Source organism: Pseudorca crassidens, chromosome 3 (genome assembly GCF_039906515.1).
Source record: "Pseudorca crassidens isolate mPseCra1 chromosome 3, mPseCra1.hap1, whole genome shotgun sequence".
In the NCBI taxonomy this organism is placed as follows: Eukaryota; Metazoa; Chordata; class Mammalia; order Artiodactyla; family Delphinidae; genus Pseudorca; species Pseudorca crassidens.
The window spans coordinates 169620796-169643694 of NC_090298.1; the positions used below are offsets into that span (position 1 = coordinate 169620796).

Consider the following 22899-nt stretch of genomic DNA (forward strand, 5'->3'; position numbering starts at 1 on the left):
GTTCCTGTTGTTGTCATAGAGCCTTTTTTTTTTTTTTTTTTTAATAAATCTATTTATTTATTTTTGGCTGAGTTGGGCCTTCGTTGCTGCGCGCGGCTTTCTCCAGTTGCGGAGAGCAGGGGCTACCCTTTGTTGTGGTGTGTGGGTTTCTCATTGCGGTGGCTTCTCTTATTGCGGAGCACAGGCTCTAGGCGCGTGGGCTTCAGTAGTTGTGGCTCGCGGGCTCAGTAGTTGTGGCTCACGGGCTCTAGAGCGCAGGCTCAGTAGTTGTGGCACACAGGCTTAGTTGCTCCGTGGCATGTGGGATCTTCCCGGACCGGGGCTTGAACCCGTGTCCCCTGAACTGGCAGGCAGATTCTTAACCACTGCGCCACCAGGGAAGTCCCTGTCATAAAGCTTTTCTCAAGCGAGATGGTAACCGGGAGAAGAGTGAAATCATGTCATGATTTAAATTGATCATCTTCCATTAAAATACTCAGTTCCCAGGGCGGTTTCTTCTTCCTGATGTGTCTGCTGCCCTTCCCGAGAGAATTCAGCATCGTTCCTCCGACTCATGTAGTGAGCACTGGGGGCCGGGCAGACCCAAGCTCGCCTCTGGGACTCCCAGTCTGGTCAGGAAATGCAATAAACAAACATAGAGCAAGCTAACTTCCAGTTTATCTTCTGTAGAGAAATTAAAACCTGATGTCAAGTAGCGAGCACCTGGGGAGAGTGGGGGCCACTTCAGACAGGACCGTGGGAGGTGTGTGTCCTGACAGAAGATGGAGCAGGTGAGGTGAGAGCTGAGAGACGAGGAGAGGCGTTGAAAGATGTGGGGGTGGGCAGTGTTCCACATAGAAGGACCTGCACCTGCAGAGGCCAAGAGGCAGGAGGCCCAGGGAGATGCGTGCCCGAATGGACAAAGGCCTAGATCAAGCTGGGCCTGAAGGCCATGTGGGGAGGTAAGATTGCCTCCTCAGGGAAATGGGGAGACTAGAGGGTTTTAAGCAGGGGAGTGACATGCTCCGACTTCACCAATTTAATCACTCGTTTCCTGAACACCCACGACATGACAGTTTTCTGCTCAATACCGTAGGGGTTGCAAAGATGGCTCAGATGCAAGCCCTGTTGTCCGGAACCTTGCAGCCCAGTGGCTAAGACAAAGCCCTAAGCCCCATGAAGATGGATGAGGCCATGGGGAAGATGGCTAAGGCCACGGGAGAGCTGGCAGTGCCCCCCACTGCCAGCTGTGTAGACAGACCCTCCTAGCCATTACCTGGCTGAGTGTCTCGGGGGACCGCAAAGCAAGATGAGGGACACAGTAAAGCTTTTCTATGCAGGCACCGGGTCACTGCACCAAACCAGCCTTCGTTGTGCAGTCTCCCCGGGAGGCTGGTAATCGGGGACGGCAGTCGGAGTTCTGATGACTGTGCGCAAGGGGTCCCTTCTTCCTGAGCCCCTGAGAGTGACAAGCCGGAGAGGGTGTAAATGGAGGGGAGAGAGATCCGCCGAGAGGGCGGGGCTTGTCTGGAGGCTCTGCTTGCAGCGGGGCTGACCCTCAGGGTATCCCCCAGTGATGCAGCCAGCGCAGGCTGGGTCCTAAGGATGCGTGTGCTGGGGCAGGACTGAACCCTGGGCAACCATGGGGTGGGTACCGGAGCCGAGGGGCCTCAGATCTTGCCTGGAGGCAGCCCCTGTCCAGTGTCCTGAGAAACCATCGTTCTACCCTCATTACCCAAACAGTAGCCTGCTGGACCAACTGAAGGATTTTGCATTTTTCACTCAATAGCATCTCTTGGGTCACATTCCATGTTCTTACTTAGGGAGCTTCATTCTTTTTTGTGGCCAAAGAGTATTCTGTTGCCACTTGTCCATAACTAGCTGGGTCCTTCCATGTAGTTGGACATTTAGGTTGTGTCCAGTGTTCTGTGTTACCAGTGAGGCTGCAGCAGATGAAGAACCTTGTACACACACTGCTCCACACACGTGGGAGCACGTCCCAGGGCAGAGTCGCGGGGTCTGAGGCATGAGCCTGGAGGCTTCTGCTGAGTGTGGCCAGGTCAGCCTCCACCAGCAGTTTAGAGACGCATGGATTTGCCAGCCCAGCGCCTCCTCAGACTCTTGAGTTTTGTCCTTCCTACAGCTGACCATGGTACCCCATTTTAGTTTTAACGTGATTCTCCCTTGCCATGGGAGGGGTTTTTTTGTCATTATGTAGAAAGGGTCACTTTGGTTTCTCTCTCTGCAAACTATCTATCACTTGCCAGTTTTTTTTTTTTAAGATTTATTATTTATTTTTTGTGGCTGTGTCGGGTCTTAGTTGCGGCACACGGGATCTTCACTGAGGCATGCGGGATCTTTGTTGCGGTCTCTCTAGTTTTGGCATGTGGGTTTTCTCTTCACTAGTTGTGGCAGGCAGGCTCCAGGGCACGTGGGCTCTCCAGTTGAGGGGCGCAAGCTCAGTAGTTGTGGCACGCAGCATGTGAGATCTTAGCTCCCCGACCAGAGATTGAACCCGAGTCCCCTGCACTGGAAGGCAGATTCTTTACCACTGGACCACCAGGGAAGTCCCCACTTGCCGATTTTGCTGTTGGGTTGCTGATCTTGTTGTTATTGAGCTTTGGGTGTTTTTACATATGAAGGCACCTTGATGCTGGATCTGCTGTCTGTATGCATTTCTACGTGTGCACTTCTGGAGGCTGTGTCTGTGTCTGTGTCCCTAGGAGGTTCCAGAACACCTGGCATGGGGCCTGGTACCCAACCGCGTCCTGCCTCTCAGCTGGAGTAATGAGGCCTTGTGTTGTATTTGCACCTCGTAGATGGTGACAGAGGACAAGTACGAAGTCTCCTCCGACCCTGAAGCAAACATCGTCATCTCTTCCTGCGAGGAGCCCAGGATACAGGTCACTGTGTCCATCACCTCGCCTCTGATGCGGGAGGACCCCTCTGCAGACCGAGGTGCGTCAGGGCCCTTCCGTCCAGCCCTCCTCTCCACACACCCGGTGGCCTAGGGCAGCATCCGCCTCTGCTCTGGGCAGGAGGTGGGGGGGTTGCCACAGCCAGTTTCCGGCACTTGCGTCAGCCCGGATGCCCTGGTGAGATAAGAGCTGGGCCTTGGGGCTGCAGAGGAAGGGAGGTAGAGAGCTGGGGCAGAGTCAAGTGGCTCAGTACTCAGCTGTGGGGCGTGTGCGCGGGGAGCACTTCCTCCCATCCCTCCTGGCTGCCCCGCCCAGAGGAGACCAGCTGTGCCCCATCCCCCAGCAAGACAGGGGCCTGGGGACCTGAGACAGATGTGCATTGCCTGAGGCAGTGGGAGGGGGTGGGGGGTGAGGCCAGAGGGCAGCCAACAGGGAGGGTGCAGGCCAAGCCGATGGGGATGCACCCGAGTCTCATCCAGCCGTGGAACCTCCTGGAACAGCCCTGGAGACTGTTTCCCAAACTCCAGTCTTTCTTGGACCCCCTTCGTGATTGTTGTCAGATCTGAGGGCCACGAACCACTGATGCTTTCCTCTGAATCAATTCCTTTTTGACTCTTAAATTTTTAAAGAGGAGAGCCTTTGAACCGTAAGTGGAAAGCCGTTACCAGTTGTCATAAAGAGAGTGTCATCTGAAAATAAATACAGTGGGAAGAAAAAGTGATGCCCTTCAGTTCCAGGTGGAGGCCCTGCTCCGGCTTGCTCCGAGGCGGGGATTGGGAATGTCGGAAAGGGTTCAAGGTCCAAGGCCACGGAAAGAAGTGGACTGGAGGGGGCTAGAGAACCGGAAACCCCTCCGAGGGAGCCCCGGGCCCCCAAGAGCTGCGATGTCCCCACCCTGCTGGTTGCTGCTGGGAGGGGAGCTTTCAGCTTCCTCTGTTGCTTGCTCTCAGCCCCAGAGGAGCAGACCCAGGCCTGGGGGTTGGGGGGTTTATGGGTGAAAGAGAAACCTCTGCTCCCTCCTGTGACCTAAAACACCAGGACCTTGCAGAATGAGGGGAGAAGAATTTTCCTGAAGCAAGAAGAAGAAGGAATCAAAAACAGGCCAGAATTTCCCCCAGACACGGGGCCCTGGTCATCCGTGATGGCGTGTGCTCAAACCTGACCCGCTGTCTCCCTCTTAATTATGCATGTGGAAGTTTCTGGAAATCCAGCTTCATTCATAGTTTTCCATCTGAACCGTGATTTGCTAACCAAGGGAGTCAGCGCTGATGGCACCGGGTGACAAGCGTGGAGCTCTCTCCTCCTGAGAGCGCAGAACCCGGAGGAGATGGGATCTTCGTGGAGAGGATGTCCGTGGTCCTTGCAGCATCCCAGAGAAAGGGCCAGCGAGCGGAACCATGTGTCTTCTGGATAAATGCAAAGAGGCCTAGGGACCTGAGGGCCCGGCCACGTGGCCCGGGCAGCGGGAGCAGGGAGAGGGGCGCCTGGCCCATGTGCCCTTCTCTTCTAGAAGGAACAGCGGCGCCTCCGCCTGACCCGGGAGATGTCCTGAGCTCAGAGAAGTGCCTCCAATCGCTGGCTGCCCTCCGCCACGCCAAGTGGTTCCAGGTCAGGGGTTGGGCCCAGAGCGGGCTCCCAGTACAAATGAGGGACAGACGTGGGTGGGGCGGTTCCTTGGCCTGCTGCTCGACCCACGTGTCCACGCCCAGCGCTAACCTGATGGAGGTCGCATCCTGGCTGATTGGGTCGGGAACCTGAAAGGAGGGACCACCACTCTGGGGGTGGGGGGCCGCAACGGCCGGCACTAGGGCTCAGCCGTGGGCCGTTTGGGAATGGAGTCTGCTTCCGGTCGCCAGCTGTGAGGCCGGCCGGCCCATGCCTCCCGGAGTCCCTCACTGCCTCCACCCCCGGCTGGGCTCGCTGCCCCTGGATCAGCCCTTGTTCCCTCGGCCCTGTGCACATGCCCCCCTTGGCCACGTGCTTACAGCTCCCTGGAGCTAACCATGTGCTTCTTTCCCCGAAGGCGAGAGCCAGCGGCCTGCAGCCCTGTGTGATCGTCATCAGGGTCCTTCGGGACCTCTGCCAGCGCGTGCCCACCTGGGGGGCCCTGCCGGACTGGGTAAGGCAGTTCCAGGGGGCTGGCCCTGCTTTAGGAAGCTCCCAACCCCTGATAGGCCACAGCCCTGGGAGGCCGAGCCTCATTTCCTGGTTCAGCGCTCAGCTTTCCAACAAAGGGCTGGTGTCCGTCTGAGCGCCAGGAGAGGTGGATCGCGGTGGGGCATATCGGGGTCCCTTGGCCCCAGGGTGAGGCTTGCTACAGACACAGTCTCATTTGACTGCATTATCTGGAACCCACAACCTTGCGGGCAGAATCAGGAAGCATGCAAATACAAGGGCGCCCCAGCAAGAGGTGGGGTGTTTGCCTAGACCTGCAGGTGTCAGTGCAGAGGCCCCCGTGAGGGCAGGCAGCCTGGTGCAGACCCACCTCCTCTGAAGGGGTGGTCCCCTGCGGCCCTGACACCCCCGGTCAGCAGGCCCCGAGCCCTTCTGCGGGGAGAGGATGTGAAGGCCCCCTGTCCCCCAAATCCCCAAGCTGCCGTGTTGTGAGACCCCCAGCTCCTGCCCTCCGTGGGCACCCCTGCCCCGTCTTTCAGGATCTCATTTCATCTGTGCGCCCCTCGGCAGGCCTGTCTCTGAGTGTCCCTCTCCCGTCACACACCCACTGATCCCCCAGCGAGCGCAGATGTGTAGGTTTTTAAGCCTTTCACCTTCGACATTATCCTTGGGAAGGAGGCCGAGTGCCCTGAACTTGGAGGTACGCGTGCATCTTATGTGCAGCCTTCTGCTGCCAGTTCATCGGCTCCCACACCCAAAGACAGGTTCTTGGACCCTTCCCACCTGAGCCCAAGCTACCCTTGGCCTTGCTCATGAGGGCTCTGGTGCCCACCCGGACCTCAGCTTCCTGCCCATGGACCGGGGAGATGTCCACTCTCAGCACCACCCCTGGTGGATGGCACAGTGGGTGGCTCTGTGCTGAGTGACAAGAGGGGTTCACTCAGACGCTGGGAGGGCCCTGCATTCCCCGGAGCCCATTTCCCTGTAAGTATAGATGCAACCCCCATGACCGTCACAGCTCCGGCCCTGCCTTGGGACCTGGGCAGGTGGCTCCTTGGAGGTGGGGACAAGCCTGCGCGAGTCCCCAAGTCCTTGTGACCCTCATGGCCCTCACTGTCTGAACCTCGGGTCATGGAGAATGAGTTTCTTTTAACCCTCTTGACACTGGTTTGCAATGTTACCATCTATGGGATTTTGCTGATGTCAAAACTAGGCGAGAGAGTTCCCTAGAGAACTGAGAGAAACCCGCCCAAGGCCACACCAGGGTGGCAAGGCCCCGGTGGACCCCCTCCTTGTAGAAGTTCAGGGGTGGGAGGGTGTGAGGGGAAGAGCTGGGAGGGGGGCCTCACATCCCCGGTCCGCTGGAGACCTGGCCGAGGCCGCACAGCCGCGCCGTCCTCAAAGGCCCGGGTCTCCTTCTCTGTCTCCACCCGGCCCAGGCCATGGAGCTGCTGGTGGAGAAGGCTCTGAGCAGCACGAAGGGGCCCCTGAGCCCCGGGAACGCCGTGAGACGGGTCCTGGAGTGCGTGGCCTCGGGGACGCTCCTGACAGGTCAGTCCCTGTCGTCCGGGAGCCCAGACCCTGGAGCACGTGGCAGAGACCAAGGGCCATGGCGGGGGCAGGGGGACGGGGGAGCACAGAGGAGCCTCTTAGGAACACTCAAGAACCACGTCCAGCACAGGCAGGACAGCAGACACAGACGTGCACACACGTCACCACTCAAGGGAGCCGCGCGGAGGTGTGGACCAGCCGGAAGGAGAGGCGGGGTGGAGGCTGGAGGGGAGGGGTCCGTGCCTTCTCTCACACTCCTCTGATGGCACACCCACCCTCTCTGGGGAGCCAGGGACAGCCCGGGGGACATTTCCGAAGGAAACAACAGGAATTCCATGATGGGCTTTGTACAAAGATGTTCACCACGATGTCCTTCACGGTAGCAGAAGGAGGAGAGCACACATGTGGCCCGCGTGACATGTTAGATGCAAAACGGTGTTTTCCAGTCATTTCAGTGACAGGGGACGATAGCATTTTAAGTGGAAGAAAAGGATGATACACTGGCCCGTGGTGTGAGCCTTTTCTGTAACTACATGCTCGCCCACGTGTGCACACACACACACACACGCAGGCGGTGAGGAGGTCTGCTGAACGCGTGTGGGGCTGGAGGGGGGACTGGCAGGGGAGAGGCCTGGTGTGGCCCGTGGGCGCGAGGCGGCCAGGTGCAGACCCCCCAGCACTGCAGAGCCGCAGTGGCGCCTTCGTAAGGGTGCACTCTCCTTCTCTGCCACTCCCACCTCCCCCTCAAAGATGGGCCGGGGCTCCAGGATCCTTGCGAGAGAGACCAGATGGACGCCCTCGGGTCCATGACCCTCCAGGAGCGGGAGGACATCACAGCCAGTGCCCAGGTAGGAGGCCAGCCCACGGGGCTCCCTGACTCAGGCCAGCTCGACCTGGCTGTGGACGGCCCAGGTCCCAGCCCCCATTCGCATCTGTGCTGCATCCCAAGAAATGGTCTGGGACTCCCCTTCCCACCCCCTCCCTTACAGAGACAGGTGGCTTGTGGGTGACAGGACTGCTTCCGGGGGCAGGGCCAGCCTGGCCCAGAAACAAAGCTACTCCCGTGATGAGGCACAGACCTGGGGCCTCCTTGGCCGGTACTGTCCTTCCCAACCCTGCCCTGTGGTCTGCAAATACCCAGCCAAGGCCTCCTGCTGGGCCTAAACAGCTTCAGGCCCCAAAGCAGAGACCCTGTCTGTGGCTTCCCTTTTGTTTGCAAATTTTTACTATAAGCAAGTCTCCCAGCAGTACAGAAATCGCACTGGGCCTGACATTTATGAATGGCCTTCAGTGGAAAGAGTCAAATTGCTCTTGATCAGAGCTGAACCTGGAGAGGCAGGATCTAAGGTCCCTGTAGCGAGGAGAGAAAGAGCTGAAATTCCAAGGGGCTTCCTGGCACAGTACTCGCCACCAGCTGGCGCAAGCAACTCCCAGTACAGTTCTTCACGCCCAAGGGTGACGTGAGCTCTGCAGTTGCTAGAAGGGTGTCGAGGATGCCCAGCAAGCCCCCGAGTCCTCACGGGGCCCTGAGAGTCGGGCCAGGAGGCCGCGGGCAGCAGGGTCCTGATGGGTCGTTTGCCCCCAGCACGCCCTGCGCATGTTGGCGTTCCGGCAGATCCACAAGATCCTGGGCATCGACCCTCTGCCGCCCCCCAAAACCAGGCCTGGGGCGCGCTTCCGGAAGAGGCCACGGGAGGCAAGCGAGGCTGAGGCTGAGGAGGGCGCCGGCCAGAGGAAGCGGGCCGGCGGGGCAGAGAGGGGCCCGTGTGAGCAGCCTCGCCTCCCCAACGGGACCTGATGCCCCACCGAATGGCTGCTTCACCCCTGACGCTGGGCAGTCCTGTTTTCCTTTGCAGTAATGTTCCATAGATTTCTTTAGAGACACTTGTGCTTAAATCATTAGCAAAATCTCTTCGTCTGGCGATTTCAGCTGTGGGGTTTGGGGCACCGCGCCCCAAGGCCTACCTTCACCCGGGCGAGAAGGTGCAGCACAATTTTAAACCCTGGCATTTCTTGCTAGCTTTAAACTCACCCTGTGGCCTACTAAGGGTGTGGGTTTTTAAATGGCTTTGTGAGGACACACCAGCCGTGCGTGGATTTGAAATCTCACGGGCAAGCCCCCTGGGGGTCCCACATCAGGAAGCCTGTCCCCGGAAGGTAGGTTGGGAGGATCTGGGGTGGTGGCCAAGCCTGAGAGTGTGCCCAGGCCGGGGTCCTCAGTCCCCAAGCCCAGTCTCCAAACACGCTGCCCCCTCCAGCTCCCCAGCCTGGAGATGGCCCCGTGGCCAGAGGTCTGCAGGGCCTGAGCTGGGCTCGTCCCCTAGCCCACCATGGGAGGGCCACAGAGCCGAAGGGTGGTGAGCATGCAGGCTGGGCACGCCCCTGACCCCCGGAGCATCTGTGACCCCCATGGCACTGCACCCCGTGCCACTCCGGGCCTTCTGCACTACGAGGAACAGCTCTGTATGCCTCATTTGAGGCTGGGTTTGCCTTGTCTTTCTCCCGTCCTCCTTGCATAGGTGCAGCCAATGTGGGTCCAGGGCCCGCCCCTTGAAAGTGGAGTCTGGGGGCTCTGCCTGGTGCGGGGCACAGAATCAGGCGCCTTCTGGCACTGGTGGACATGACGGCACCCTTGCCCAGCCCCCACCCCGATCTGTCCAAACTTCCCTCTTTGCGACAACTTCTCTTGTCCGGCTGCCCTGTGGCACTGAAGGAGATAAGTCCATCTTTGGGCTGACACGATCTTTTCTGGTCACTTGATTGTTTCAAGCTCATTTCTGTGTTTAAGGGACAGCCTGTGTGTGGCTTCACATCTAATGTCTTCGTAGAACTACCTGGAAGTTTGGGGGGTGGGGAATAAACGAGATATGCCTGTCTCTTGGTGTGGACTGCGCAGTCCTTCCTCGGGGTGCAGTGACCCTGCTGGGCTCCTGCAACCTCTCAGGGCCCCAGGCAGGGGCCCTGACCAGCCAGAACTTCTCCCCGAGGCTCTGAGGCTGGGAGTGTGGATGGGGAGGAGGTCCAAGGGGCTGGTGCTGCCCAGGTGTGGGCCTCTCAGGCCATCTCCACACTGAGGTCCCCTGGGAATGCAGAGGAGCCAGGCTCTGCAGACCCCACCCCCAATCCCGGGGATCCAGCCCAGGAAGCACTCATCTCACACACATCCCACAGCCACTCAAGGAAGCCACCCTGGCCTGGTCCAGGAGATACACAGCGGGACCATCAGCGGGAGGGTTGGGGACCCGGAAGGCTTCCTGGAGGAGGGGGCAGCCAAGCTGAGTTGGGAGGGGTGGCTCTCCGCCTGCAGGCCCTCTACCAAGAGTTCCCCCGCAGTTTCCCCAAATTCTCATTGCAAACCTCAGGGGGTGGCGGGGGTCCAGACAGGGAGAGGGCAGGTTGGAGGGCAGAGAGGGGAGGAGGTGGGCGAGGTTGCAGTGGCCCGTAGCGGAAGTGGCACATGGCCGTGGGCACAGACCAGGGCAGGGAGATGGCCAGGACCCCCTTCTCAGAGCTGGGCCAAGGGAGTGTTGGCCCCCCAATGCAGGCAAAGCTTAGCCTGGTTCTACCAGGCACATTATCTACCGGAAACAAGAAGCAGCCAGCTGGTGCCTGACCACTCCGACCTCCCCGGAAGGGCAGGCCGCTCTCCTCTGCCTCTGGGCCCTTCCTGAGGGAGCAGCACCCCAACAGCACGAGTGAAGGCAGAGCAGCCCCTCGGCTACAGCTGCACACCGGGCACGGGGGACATTCTCCACCTCATGTGGGGGAGGCTTCACCCGCACACACCCTCTCCCTCTGCATCTCTGTCGACAGCTCTGCTATTCATCCAGCTGCCCAGGCTGACCACCGCCACCACTGAGGAGTCCTTCTGGGTTCCTTTGTGCTCGGGGCTGAGCCATCTGGAAGTCCTATTGGTCCCACTTCTGTTGCTCTCCATTCACAGCCTCTAGCACTCTGCAGCTTCAACCCTCCAGCAACTGGGGCCTCAGGATAAAACTCAGGATTACACTCAAGATAAAACCCCAAATCCCGACAAAGCCCCCCCCCAGAGAACCCAACTGCCACCCTCTGCCTCAGTAACTCCACTGCAGACCTCCTAGTCTCTGCTGGTCCTCAGTGAACCAGCCAAACTTCTTCCTGCCCCAGGGCCTTTGCACATGCTTTTCCCACTGCCTGTTAAGCTCTTCCCCTGGCCTGTATGGCCAGCTGCTCCTCTCCTCCTTTGGGTCTCAGCGAGGCCTCCTTTAACACCTCAACCTGTCACATAACCCTATTCATTTCCTTTATGCCACACGCCACTGATTAAAATCCTTTGTTATCTGCCTTGCTCCCACGCTGTGAACTGTCTGCGGGCAGCAAGTGTATCTGCCTTACCACGGCACCCCAGGTCTAGAATAGACCAAGTTTAGTAAATATGTTAATGCTTGCAACCGTGCTCTGACCCTCAAGGATGGGTGTCTGTGTTGGAGGAATTCACCTCCTAGCAGATAAGAAGACACCGTTTGTTTCGGTGTCATCCCAGGAGATTACTGTACCGATCAGGATGACAGCCTTTGGCTAAGGCGGTGGCAAGAGGATGAAGGGAAGGGAGAACGGGTTGGCATTCAGGGGTGGCCATCACCGCTGCACTTTTGTGGAGAGCCCCTGTCCCGCTACCATGAGCCTTCCTCACATCCTGGCAGTAGCAGCTCAGGGAAGTCTCACGACCCACTGCTCACCATCCCATCCCTGCCTCCTAGGGAAGATGGATGTGATCTTCTCCAGGTGGTGTAAAACCAATCCAGTTGACAGTTAAATCTGCCCCCCGCCTCAGCAACTCCAGAACACCGAGTTTAGGCGATGCAGCCACAAAATAGACAGCTGGTTAGCGATGTACTCGGTCCAGATGGATGGGACACCTGGGCTACGGTGCTCGCTGCAGGCCTGAAGAGCGGTTGCTTCTCATCTTTCCTCTCCAGCCCTCTCCCCACCAGGCAGAGGACCCCAGAGCAGGCTGGCAGCTGGCGGGGTGACATGGGACCAGGCACTTGAGAATTCGGACCGCTGAGCGGGGGACAAGCAGCCCAAGACAGCGACGCAGGACCTCAGGCTTCGGGATGCTGGTGGGCCAGCCTGGTTGCTAGGAGATGGTGGTGAGTGTAGGAGGGATGACGTGGGGCCGTGTGGGCAGGGCTGGAGCCAGACCTGGCAGGCAGTCCAGGAGAGACAGACATGAAAGTGCAGATCTGCCAACTCCACCTGCAAAGTCACCAATAACACAGAAAGAGAGCCACGAAAACGCACGGCGTCTCCTGGTCCAAATAAGTTGCACTCGGTGGTAGAGGGAGCATCTCCAAGGCTCAGCCAGTCCGAGGCTTCTTTGGGGAAATGTTGGCTCCATCTTCTCCCTGGTCACCCGTTAGTTTGGCTTCCGGAATGAGAAGATGTTTCAGGTAAGCGGATTAAGGCTCTGCTGAGTGGACAAGCCAGAGGACCCATGTTTCTCCTTAAGACGGAGAAGGCTGCCCGGGGTGAGGGGTGTGTGTGGGGGGGTATCACCCTGTTTATATCTGCCAAAGTTCTGAAAAATAAGTGTACTGGGAAACAGATACTTGCACACCCATGTTCACCGCAGCATGATTCACAGCAGCCAAAATGTGGGAAAAAGCCAAAAGCCAAGTATCCATTAACAGATGATAAACAAATGTGGTCCATCCATACAGTGGAATATTACTCAGCCTTAAAAAGGAAAGAGATTCTGACACCTGCTACAAATAACGTAGATGAACCTTGAGGACATGATGCTCAGTGAGAGAAACCAGACACAAAAGGACAAATACTGTCGGATTCCACTCATAGCAGGTCCCTAGAGGAGTCAAATCCACAGAGACAGGAAGTAGATGGTGGGGGCAGGGGCTGGGGGAGGGGGAGGGGGAGTCAGTGTTTCATGGGGACAGAGTTTCAGTTTGGGCAGATGGAAAAGTTCTGGAGATGATGGTGGGGATGGTTGCCCAACAATGTGAAGATACTTAATGCCACTGAACTGTGCACTTAAAAATAGTTACAATGGTGAATTTTATGTCTATTTTAACACATTAAAAATTTTTTTAATGTATTGGGTTTTCCAATTACAAAAATCTTGGAAGTTTCAGAAGAGTGGAAGAAGGGAAACAAAGTCAACCACTGTTAATACTCTGTGTTTCCTTCCAGTTTTCTCATTTTCTACACTCTTGGTTACAGATGGGCTGTTTATACCACTTTGATTCCTCCTTTTCTTCAGTTGACATTATAACAACTTTGATTTCTCAACTGTGTTTTCGAGGTGCTTAGATATACTTTTCTAATTTAATTCTTCTGGAGACCTTTGGAGACACATCTGTTTCATTATTATTATGGTGCTAATATACACATAATATAAAATTCACCCCTCTATTTCAAAGTGTATGACTAAGTGGTTTTTGGTATTTTCACAGCATTGTGTAACCATCACCAATATTTAATTCCAGAACATTCCATCATCCCCCAAAGAAGCCCCATCCCCATTAGCAGTCACTCCCCATCCCCCTCCCCAGCCCCTGGCAATCATGAATCCACTTTCTGTCTCTGTGGATTTGCCTGTTCTGCATATTTCACACAAGTGGAATCACACCCTGTGTGTCCTTCTGTGTCTGGCTTCTCTCACTGAGCATCATGCTCCCAAAGTCCGTCCATGTTGCCGTGTATGTCAGTGTTTCACTCTTTTTTTATGGATGATAATATTCCAGTGTGTGGGTGGACCACATTTTATCCATTCACCAGTTGATGGACATGTGGGTCATTTCCACTTTTTGGCTACTATGAAGAGATGTAATTTTTAATAGCTGCATAACATTCCACCAAATGAACATACCCTAATTTGCTTAACTGTTCCCCTACTGTTGGACATTTAGATTGTTTTCAAATTGTAAATTATACCTCTGCAAACACGTTCCTGAACATTTGGGATTCTCTCCCTTCCACAGATGCCCAAGATTGAAAGGCATGAACATTTTAAGGCATTTGAAACTTCCATGTAGAAGACCGCATTCCACCAGAGGTTTGCGAGTTCCCCCCGCACACCTCCCCCCCCACTGCAGACAAAGGAGCCTCATTCACGGTCCCCAAGTCAGGACTGTGCCCTCTTATTTTCCAAAATTCTTTCCTGCACATACGTTTAACAGTTAGGTTTCATTCTGCCACATCTTGTATCCTCATTATGCTGTTCTTTCATTATCTCATTCATTCAACACATGTTGATTGAACACCTATTATGTGCCATGGGCCATCACTCATAGGGCTTCCCTGTGTCTCCCATTGAGAATGTTGAAATTTATTCAATTTCAATCAGCAAACACCACTTTCTTGGGAGAACCCAAAGATGAACCAGAGTTGTCACTTCCTGCAGTGAGGGTGACTCCGTGGCCCTTTATCATATTAGCCATGGGGTGTCAGGTGCTCACTTCACCTCCTAAGCCTCTTATAAAATTGGATTAAAACTCATAGCAGCAAACTTGTAGAGCTGTGGGGAGAACTCAGTAATAAAATGCATTTTTTTAAACACTTGCTGCCCAGAAAGGTATAGCCTCAGGGACACGGGCATGATGGAGGGCACGGGTGAGAGTGAAAACCAGTGATTAAAAGGGAAGTCACGCATGTTCCATGTGTGAGAAAAGCCCTGTAGGTGCTGCTGATGTTTGGGGACTCCCCAACAGTGGCCAGTCCCCCCACAATTACCCCCAGAGTGAAGCCACTCCCATGGCGAGGGGCTTCCTGTCAGCTCTGTAGCCCTCCCCTCATAAACGTTAGCCAGCGAAGAGGCCAAAACCCAAAGAGAGGGGGGAAAAGTAACTTGGAGGAAAGAGAGAATGAGAACAGAAGAAAGCAATTCTAGAAAAAAACCTTATGCATATATATTATCCTCAGAGAGCGAATAGAAAGTTCACTAGCCAGGAAACAAGTTTAAATTTGCCTTTTGAAAAAGAACATTCAAAGAACCAGAAGAAGCTCTTGGAAATGAAAAACCTGAGGATCAAAATTCAAATGGCAACAGAAGCGTTGGAAGAAAAAAAAACAGAATGAGAAGATAAAAAGAAAAAAAATGTAGACAAGAAAATTAGATTGATCCAGGAAGCCCAACATATGACAAAGAAGAGTTCCACAGAGAGAGGCCAGAGAAATTAAAAGTGGAAAAATCACCAGTGACATCATCCAAGAAAGTTTGCCAGGAATGGAAGATATGATAGAGCCCACTGAACGTACAGCACCACAGGTGAAAAATAGACCCATACCAAACCCACACTGTGAAAATGCAAGATGTGGAGAATAAAGAGAAGATGGAGCAGTTTCTACAAGCTTCCAGAGAGAAAGGGAGTGACAAGCAGAAAATGAGGAAGCAGAACGGTTCAGATTGTTCAAATGCCCAAGACTGGAAGCTGGAAGACCTAAGGCAAGGGAATATATCCACTACTCAGAACACTTGTCCTCAGCCAAACCACCAATCACACAGGAGAGCTGAAGGAAAACACTTTCTCTGGAAATGCCCAGGGAGTATACCTTCCCAAAATAAGGGCACAAACCAAGAAACAGGAGACGTTACCCCAAGAAACTGGAGCTACATCCCAGGAATCCCAGGAGCTGAAGAAGAGGAGCCAGAATCACAGCCGGGCAAAAACTGCCCCTGTGTGGAGAAGTTAGTTCCACCTGAGGGGCCTGGGGAGAGAGAGAGTCACAGACACACAAAAAAACAAAGGCAATCACTAACTCCAGGAAAATCAAAAAACAAGTCCTAGAAAATAGAAGTGTTCCTTAGTGCACACTGTTGCACTGTGAACAATATTTTCATATAATAACATAAGCACTGAATATTCATTTAAACAAAAGTTGTGATATAACTTTTGGGAGAGCAATATGCCTAATAGAGCTAAATCTATACTTTCAGGAGTAGGAAATCAATGGACAATGTTCAACTGGTAAATCCAGAGATGTGTAAACCATTATTTGGGAAGATGGAAGCAAATGCCAGAGAAACAGCCAATAGCAACAGCAGTGGCTGCCCTTGGGGAGTGAGACACAGTGCTTTGTTTAAAACAGTTTTTTTTAAGCTTCGCACAGTCTTCAGCACACAGCCAAACACTCTACAAGTATTGCTACTATTAATTTTGACAAGAAGAAAACATCCATACCTTCGAGGGGCTCATCGCTGAGCCGGGGAGCTTTAGGTAGTTTGGAGAACACTTGAGAGCTTACTATGTGCCATGAATAGCGACACATTTAATTTAATAGATGAGAAGTGCACTTACAGGATCAAATAGATTAGAAAATGTGCCTACTTATAAGAAAATAAAGACACAGAGAGACCTGAGGTCAGCAAACTACAGCCCATTTACCCACCATCTAGCGCACACCATCTGATTTTGTGCATCCAGTGAGCTAAAAATGGTTATTTACATTTTTTAAAAAATATTTTAAAAAATTAATTTTTTGCTGTGTTGGGTCTTCGTTTCTGCACGCGGGCTTTCTGTAGCTGCGGTGAGCGGGGGCTACTCTTTGTTGAGGTGCGCAGGCTTCTCATTGCGGTGGCTTCTCTCGTCACGGAGCATGGGCTCTAGGCCCGTGGGCTTCAGTAGTTGTGGCACTCGGGCTCAGTAGTTGTGGCTCGAGGGCTCTAGAGCACAGGCGTAGTAGTTGTGGCGCACGGGGTTAGTTGCTCCGCAGCATGTCGGATCTTCCTGGACCAGGGCTCAAACCCGTGTCCCCTGCATTGGCAGGCAGATTCTTAACCACTGCGCCACCAGGGAAGCCCGGTTCTTTACATTTTTAAATGGCGGGGAAAAAAGAGTCACAATATTGTATGACATGTGAGTAGTACATGAAGTTGAAATTTCAGCATCCATAAGTAATGTTTTATTGGAATGCAGCCGTGCCTCTTCTCTTTCCCTTGTGTTCTCTCTGGTGGCTTTCGAGCTACAACGGCAGAGCTGAGTAGTCAAGACATGTGGCCCTTGACAGAGAGTTTGCTGACTCCTACGTTAGAGGATGAGGGTGTGGGGGACAGGATGGGGAGGATCAAGGTGGGATCCTGGAGCAGGGGCACAGGGGCAAGTCTTCCGGTACCTTGTGGATCGCCCGCTGTCCCTCTGACTTTACCCTCTCACACAAGTCTGCGTTCATTTTTTCTGGGAGGGCCTACTGCGTGCCAGCCTCCAGAGATAAATGCTTGCCCAGGCCAGAGCCAGTCCCTGCCCTCGCTCACGGAGCCTACACTCTGTCAAGGGGAGCAAGGTGAGTCAAAGGCAATCAACAGGAGCGAGTAAGACAGGGTAACCAGCAGTGATTCGGGCTTTGATGGTGGGTGGCCCCTCTGAGTGGTCAGGCACCGTCTCTTGGAGGAGTTGGAGATGATAAGAAGGAGGCTGCCTTGCGAAGAGCTGAGAGGAGCACACACTAGGAGGCCAAAAACAGCACGTGCAAAGGCCCTGAGGCTGGACGGTGCCTGGAGCATTTGAGGAATAGGAGAGAGCTGGGAGCAGAGAGGTGACAGCGGCCTGCCAAGCCACAGCGGGGAGCTGGGTTTCGTGAGCACAGCAGGCACCAGGGGAAGGTTCCAAGCCAGGAGGTGACACAGACCCAGGTTACATATATTGAACCCTTGAGCGTGCCTGGGAAGTGAGGTGCCCAGCTCCACCTTTGGTACAAGGAGGACGGGACCAAGGGACATGGGGGAAGAGCAGGCACCCTCTCCCATCAAAGGCAGATCCGCCTGAAGCTCACCCTTGGCACCCAAAGCGGGTCGTCCAAGAGGCCCTTCCTTGGACAAGTCAAGAATGGCCCAGCAGACTGCACTCTGGTTGCAAAGCATTTTTCCTCGAAAGAGGGGAGTATTCCTGCGCTGAATCCCCTGCGTCCCCTGTCAGGGAGAGAAAGCTAAATTTAAAGGTGTGTTAACTGGGGCAGTCTGATCCAGCCGAGTCTGATCCAGCGTGCTTCAGCCGAAGATCCACTGGGGCCCCGCAGTTCAGCTGTCCCCACACCTGGCAGCAGCTGCCCTGCCTCACCTGCCCCTCCACATCCAGAAAGCTGTTACTGGCACATTCTCTTTGGGAGGTCGACCGGGTGCCCCACACCTTGCCGGGCAGCCGGTATGTGGGCCCTGGAGCCAGACAGGCCTGAGCTTAAAGCCCAGCCCACCACTCCCCATGTCCTGGAGCATGGCACCCTCTGAGCCTCAGCTTTCTCATCTGCAAAATGGGTCTAATGAGAGCGCTCACCTCACAAGTGACAGGCACTGCTCATTACCTCTTCTCTCCCCAACATTCACTGGCTTAAAAAGTATGTTCTGAGCACGTGCTGTGTGCCAGGTACTGAGGCCACGGCAGTGAATGACACCGTCCAAAATCCCTGCCTTCAGGGAGCTGACGTTCTAGAGAAGACGCAGCCAGTAAACAAGATAAAGTAAAATATATGTTCGGTCTGAATGTGGTAGTTCTACAGAGCTTCAAAGGAAAGGGGTGTGAAGTGTCAGCGGGTTGAAATATTCTGTGGGGTTTCTGGAATGTTGGGTGTGTCTGGGGAAGTGTCCCAGGCAGGAGGAACAGGAATGCAAAGGCCCTGAGGTGGGAGTGAACCTGGGAGCTTTGAAGAAGAGGAGGCCAATGCTCCTGCCTCCCCCTCTTCCTTGGCCCCTAGTGTAAAGTCCATATTTCCCAGCTTCCCCTGCTCCTGGGTTTGGCCTTGTAGCTAAATTGTACCCAATGGGAAGAAGGGAAGATCTCATGTGCATCTTGCAGGAAAAGTCCTTAAAGGGAAGAGGTGCACCATTGTTCTCTGAAACTTCCTGCTTCCTATTGGCTGGAATGCAGATGGGATAGATGGAGCTTGAGCAGTCATCTTGTATCAAGAGGTGGAAATTCAAGTGCTGAGAAGGGCAGAGCCAGAAGACGCAGGAGCCTGGGTCCCCGTCACAGCCCTGGATTGCCTCCCTCAGAGAGGATTAATTCCTATCTAATTCAAACCTCTAGCACTGGGGGTCTTCCACTCCATGTAGCCAATCCTAATTCCAACTGATGCATTACGTAAAGTGCCTGTCACATGATGCCCTTTGTTCATGCCTACTACGATTTTCCTCTGTATTAGTAAAGGAGAATAAGAAATGTGCCCCGCCCTTAAGAAGTTTAGAACCCCAGTGGGGGAGTCCACGGGCCTGACTCTCAGCCCCAGCCAGCTGTGTGACCAAGGGCAAGCAGCCTCGCCTCTCTGTCTCAGCTGCTCCAATTCCAAAGAGAGAGGATTGGCCCCAATAATCTCCAGGAGTTTGGAGAAGGGAGGGTTGGGCAAACTGCAACAGTGAAAACAGGAGAAAGATGAGAAAGGTGATGAACAGTGAGATTTGGACGAGCAAAAGAAAGGTCTTTGGGAAGGGGGTGGGGTAGGTCCATCAGGGCTCCTCTGTTGCCAGCGCCACCTGACCCGGTGGGTGGACGGCGGATTTATCAGCTTGTGGAAGGGGACACCCAGGAGTTCCCTCTTCCTAGCTGGGTTTAGGGCAACCTAATCTGACTCACCAGTTCCACATCATAGAGTCCGTTCATTTCTTTTCTTTTTTTTTTTTTTGGCCACTCGGAATGTGGGATCTTAGTTCCCCTACCAGGAATCGAACCCACACCTCCTGCATTGGAATCGCGGAGTCTTGACCACTGGACTGCCAGGGAAGCCCCGATTCCGTTCATTTCAACACCCAACTCCTGGTCCCATTTTCAGTATTAAGAATCCCTTTGGTTGCAAGTGGTAGAAACCCCCTCCCGAAGCCACCAAAAAGCAAAGACCAGCTTCCAACACTAGGCAGAGCATGAACTCCAGGCATGGCTGGATCCAAGCATTTGAATTCTCCCCGAGGGGTTCAGTCTCTCTGCTTCCCTTGGGCTGGTTCTTTCTCAGGCAGGCTGATGGGCTTAGTCACTAAGGCCAGGTCCACGCCCCTCACACAGCAAGATGAGAGGGCTACTGTTTTGTCCTTTCAGGGCATAGAAGTGGGGTCTTACTCTGAGAAGGGTGGAGAAGGCTTCAGAAAGATGGCGAGAGCTGGGGATGCCCGCTGGACAAGGGGGTAGGAGACATCCCAGGCAGAGGGGACAGCCAGGCAAACTCCTGCAGTTCAGCGCTGCCAGACTGGGAGATACTTGGTAGGAGCAGGAGACGAGGCCCGGGGGTCAGCTGGAGGCTGAACACGGAAGAGCCCTGAGTGCCGGACTGAGCATCTGAGGCTCTGTCCTCGGGCAGTGGGGAGCTATGCAAGGGTATAGAGTGTGGAGTGGGGGGGACACAACCACGTTTTCATCCCATGTTGGTGCAGTGGAAGGTGTATGATAGCAAGGCGGAAAACTGGAGGCAACCAGGAGAGCAGGGAGGGGGCTTCTGTGTCACCAGCCTGCACCACATGGCTTGCCTGGGGCGGGGTGGGGTCAGAGAATTTCTGGAATCAAGTCAACAGGACTGAAATGTGGAGGGTGAGGAGCCTGGCACTGGGGAAGTCTGGGAGACTGATCCATGGTGTGGCTACCAACTGGCTTCAGGCTGGTAGAAGGCAAGAGACAGGAGAAACTGGTATTGCCACCTCCAGGGACTGGAAGAGCCATCGCGTCTTTGTGATTCAAAGTGGCTGGTTCTTGGATGCCTCCAGAGATGGGGAGCTCACCCCTTATGACCCAAATAAACCATGGACTCAAATCTATCCCCCTAGGGTCAGGCACAGCTCCATGCCCCATGCCCACACCATGGGGGCCTCCCTCACCCAGGCCAGCCCTTGTTGCTTTGGGCACCTGACACTGTCTCCTTTTAAGACTGTCGTCCAGAGCTTCCCTGGTGCACAGTGGTTAAGAATCCGCCTGCCAATGCAGGGGACATGGGTTCGAGCCCTGGTCCGGGAAGATCCCACATGCCACGGAGCAACTAAGTCCATGTGCCACAATTACTGAGCCTGCGCTCTAGAGCCTGCGAGCCACTACTACTGAGCCCGCGTGCCACAACTACTGAAGCCCGCACGCCTAGAGCCTGTGCTCCGCAACAAGAGAAGCCACTGCAGTGAGAAGTCTACGTGCCACAATGAAGAGTAGCCCCTGCTCGCCGCAACTAAAGAAAGCCCGCGCACAGCAACGAAGACCCAACACAGCCAAAAATTAATTAATCAATTACATTTTTTAAAAAAGACTGTCCTCCAGTCTCAACACCTCTGGTTTCTCTGGTTATTCATTCCAGGGAAGAGCCTCCCAGAGTGTGGGACAAGGACCCCTGGGGGTCCTGGGGAGGATGTCGATGTTTCTCAGACACCAAGTATCATGGTTTTGCAGGGAGAGAAAGCAGACCCCTTCGACCTCCTCCCATCTCTCTGGCTGCATCAAGGAGAAAGTCTCCATGGGGTGCCAGGGTGTTGGGGTGTCTTAAGCACAGGCTCATGGCCTTGCTGAGCAGAGCAGGCAGACTTCCATCGTGGGCCTGGGGCCGCTGAAGTGGCTGGTGTGACTCTAATAGTGCTGCCGGGTTTCCGCTGTGGCTACTTTGACGCTGCATTTCTATTCTGGGCAAGTGTTGATGGTTTGCCATATATGGTTGGCCTCCAGTGACCCCGCTAAATGCCGGCTGCAGGGTCCCCAGCCCCTTGGTCCAAAGCAGTTCCCGTGGCTGGGAAGGGGGGGCTGGGGCACACCCTTGGATGATCCCACAGCCAGATCCATGGAGCACAGGGAGACTGACGAGCAGGAAACCTCCCTGCAAATGCTGCCAGCATTAGTAAATTACACCACCACAGAGAAAGACGTCCTCCCCCTTGCTCGCCTCCTACCTGCTTCCTTCACTGAGAATAACCCTTTGCTGGTTGGAGGGTCCCCTTCCGGAATGCTCCCCTTGGACTTACTGTCTCCTGTGTAATGTGAATGGGATCGTGCATTTTGTTTTGTATCACATTCTGGTAGGTGGTGGTTGTTTTTGACAATCAGAGATTTTAGCATTTTCATACACATAGTTTCCTAGTTTTTGTTGCATAATATTGCATGATATTGAATATCTATAATTCTTGTAACTGGGCCTCTATTGCCAGAAGTCACATGACACCTTAGAGGCAGAGACAGCCTTTTGGGGTACCAGAAAATTAAATTCTGGGCATCTTGCTTCATCACCCTGCTGAGATCAGCTTCATCCTTGTCCAAGCGGAGTCCTCCACTCATAGAAAGAATTGTAAGGGAGATCGCAGAGCGACAGCTGGAAGCCAGGCCCCCAGGCCATCAAATGCTCATCAGGTTGTCCTCTGAGCTGGAAGCTGGTGCTGCCTGGCCCTACAGAGGAGGAAACTGAGGCTGGGAGGAGGCAGCACCTGCCTCTGGCACAGCTGCGTTGGCGCTGTGGAGGCCCCACTCTTACGGCTGCTCTGCCAGGAGGCCTCCAGTTCCAGATGATTTTTTTCCTGTGGCCCCAATTTTCCCTTAATGTCGTTGATGATGATAAGGATATTCATAGTGGTTGACATTTTGAGGGCTTTCTTTGCTCCAGGCACCAGCAGCCCTCTCCAGGGGCCAGGTACTGAAATGAGATCCTTGTTGTTAGAGGAGTTGACTGAGGGCGTTGGAATCCCAGTCAGAAGGGTCCACCGTGTTGTCTGCGCTCTGTGGCTTGCTTACCTCCCCGGACGGGAAGCTCACTCTCCTTCCCCTCCCTGTGCTCGCTTGGCACTAGCTCCACGCTCCAAGGTGTGGGTTCCCGGAATGGGCAGGGGTGCGCGCCCCGCAGCGCCGGGCCGGGGAGCGGCGTGGAGCCCGAGAACGCCGCTGGCCCCCGCCCGGGCCTCGCAGGAGGCGCCTGGGGCCTCGGAGGCGGGGCGGGGAGGGGCCGCCGGCGGCGGCGGCGCGCTAAGCAGACCGCAGTACGGCCGGCGCTAGGACCCGCGGGGGCCTCCCAGGCCGCCGCGCCTCCCGCTCCCCACCTCCTCAATCCCAGCCTTCCCCCCCAAAATGAGGAAGCGGAGCAACTTGCTCCAAGTTGTGCAGCCGGGGCCGCCTCGGGGTGCGCAGCCGGCGCGCGGGGGCCCTCCTGGGGGCGGGCGCGGGGTGCGGCCCAGGGGCGACCCCTGAACAGGTGAGCGCGCCGGTGGGGATGGTGGGGAGAGACGGTGGGACAGTGGGGGGACCCCAAGGGCTCGCGGGTGGAGGTATGCCGGGCGAGCGCGGGAGGGGCCGGTGTGCGAGCGCGAGCGTGCGCGTCCGGGGCGCGCGTCCGGTACGCGGCTGGGGCGGGGGTGGTTAGATGCGACCAGGAGCGGGGTGGGGTGGGGTGGTATTTTTGTGGGTGCGGGTGT

At 55.1% G+C, this 22899-nt stretch overlaps 1 protein-coding gene across 14 annotated transcripts in view; it reads left to right on the top strand.

Annotated features, from left to right (window-relative positions):
• Positions 1-9439, top strand: part of ZFR2 (zinc finger RNA binding protein 2) — a 108802-nt gene extending 99363 nt beyond the window's left edge. For all 14 annotated transcript variants that reach the window (XM_067734209.1, XM_067734212.1, XM_067734204.1 and 11 more), the window contains 6 exons: positions 2799-2937; positions 4408-4505; positions 4921-5016; positions 6452-6563; positions 7314-7411; positions 8149-9439. In XM_067734209.1, the coding sequence (XP_067590310.1) occupies positions 2799-2937; positions 4408-4505; positions 4921-5016; positions 6452-6563; positions 7314-7411; positions 8149-8361 (756 nt within the window). In that variant the 3' untranslated portion in view covers positions 8362-9439. The remainder of the gene's footprint in view (positions 1-2798; positions 2938-4407; positions 4506-4920; positions 5017-6451; positions 6564-7313; positions 7412-8148) is intronic.
• Positions 9440-22899: the final 13460 nt, after the last annotated feature.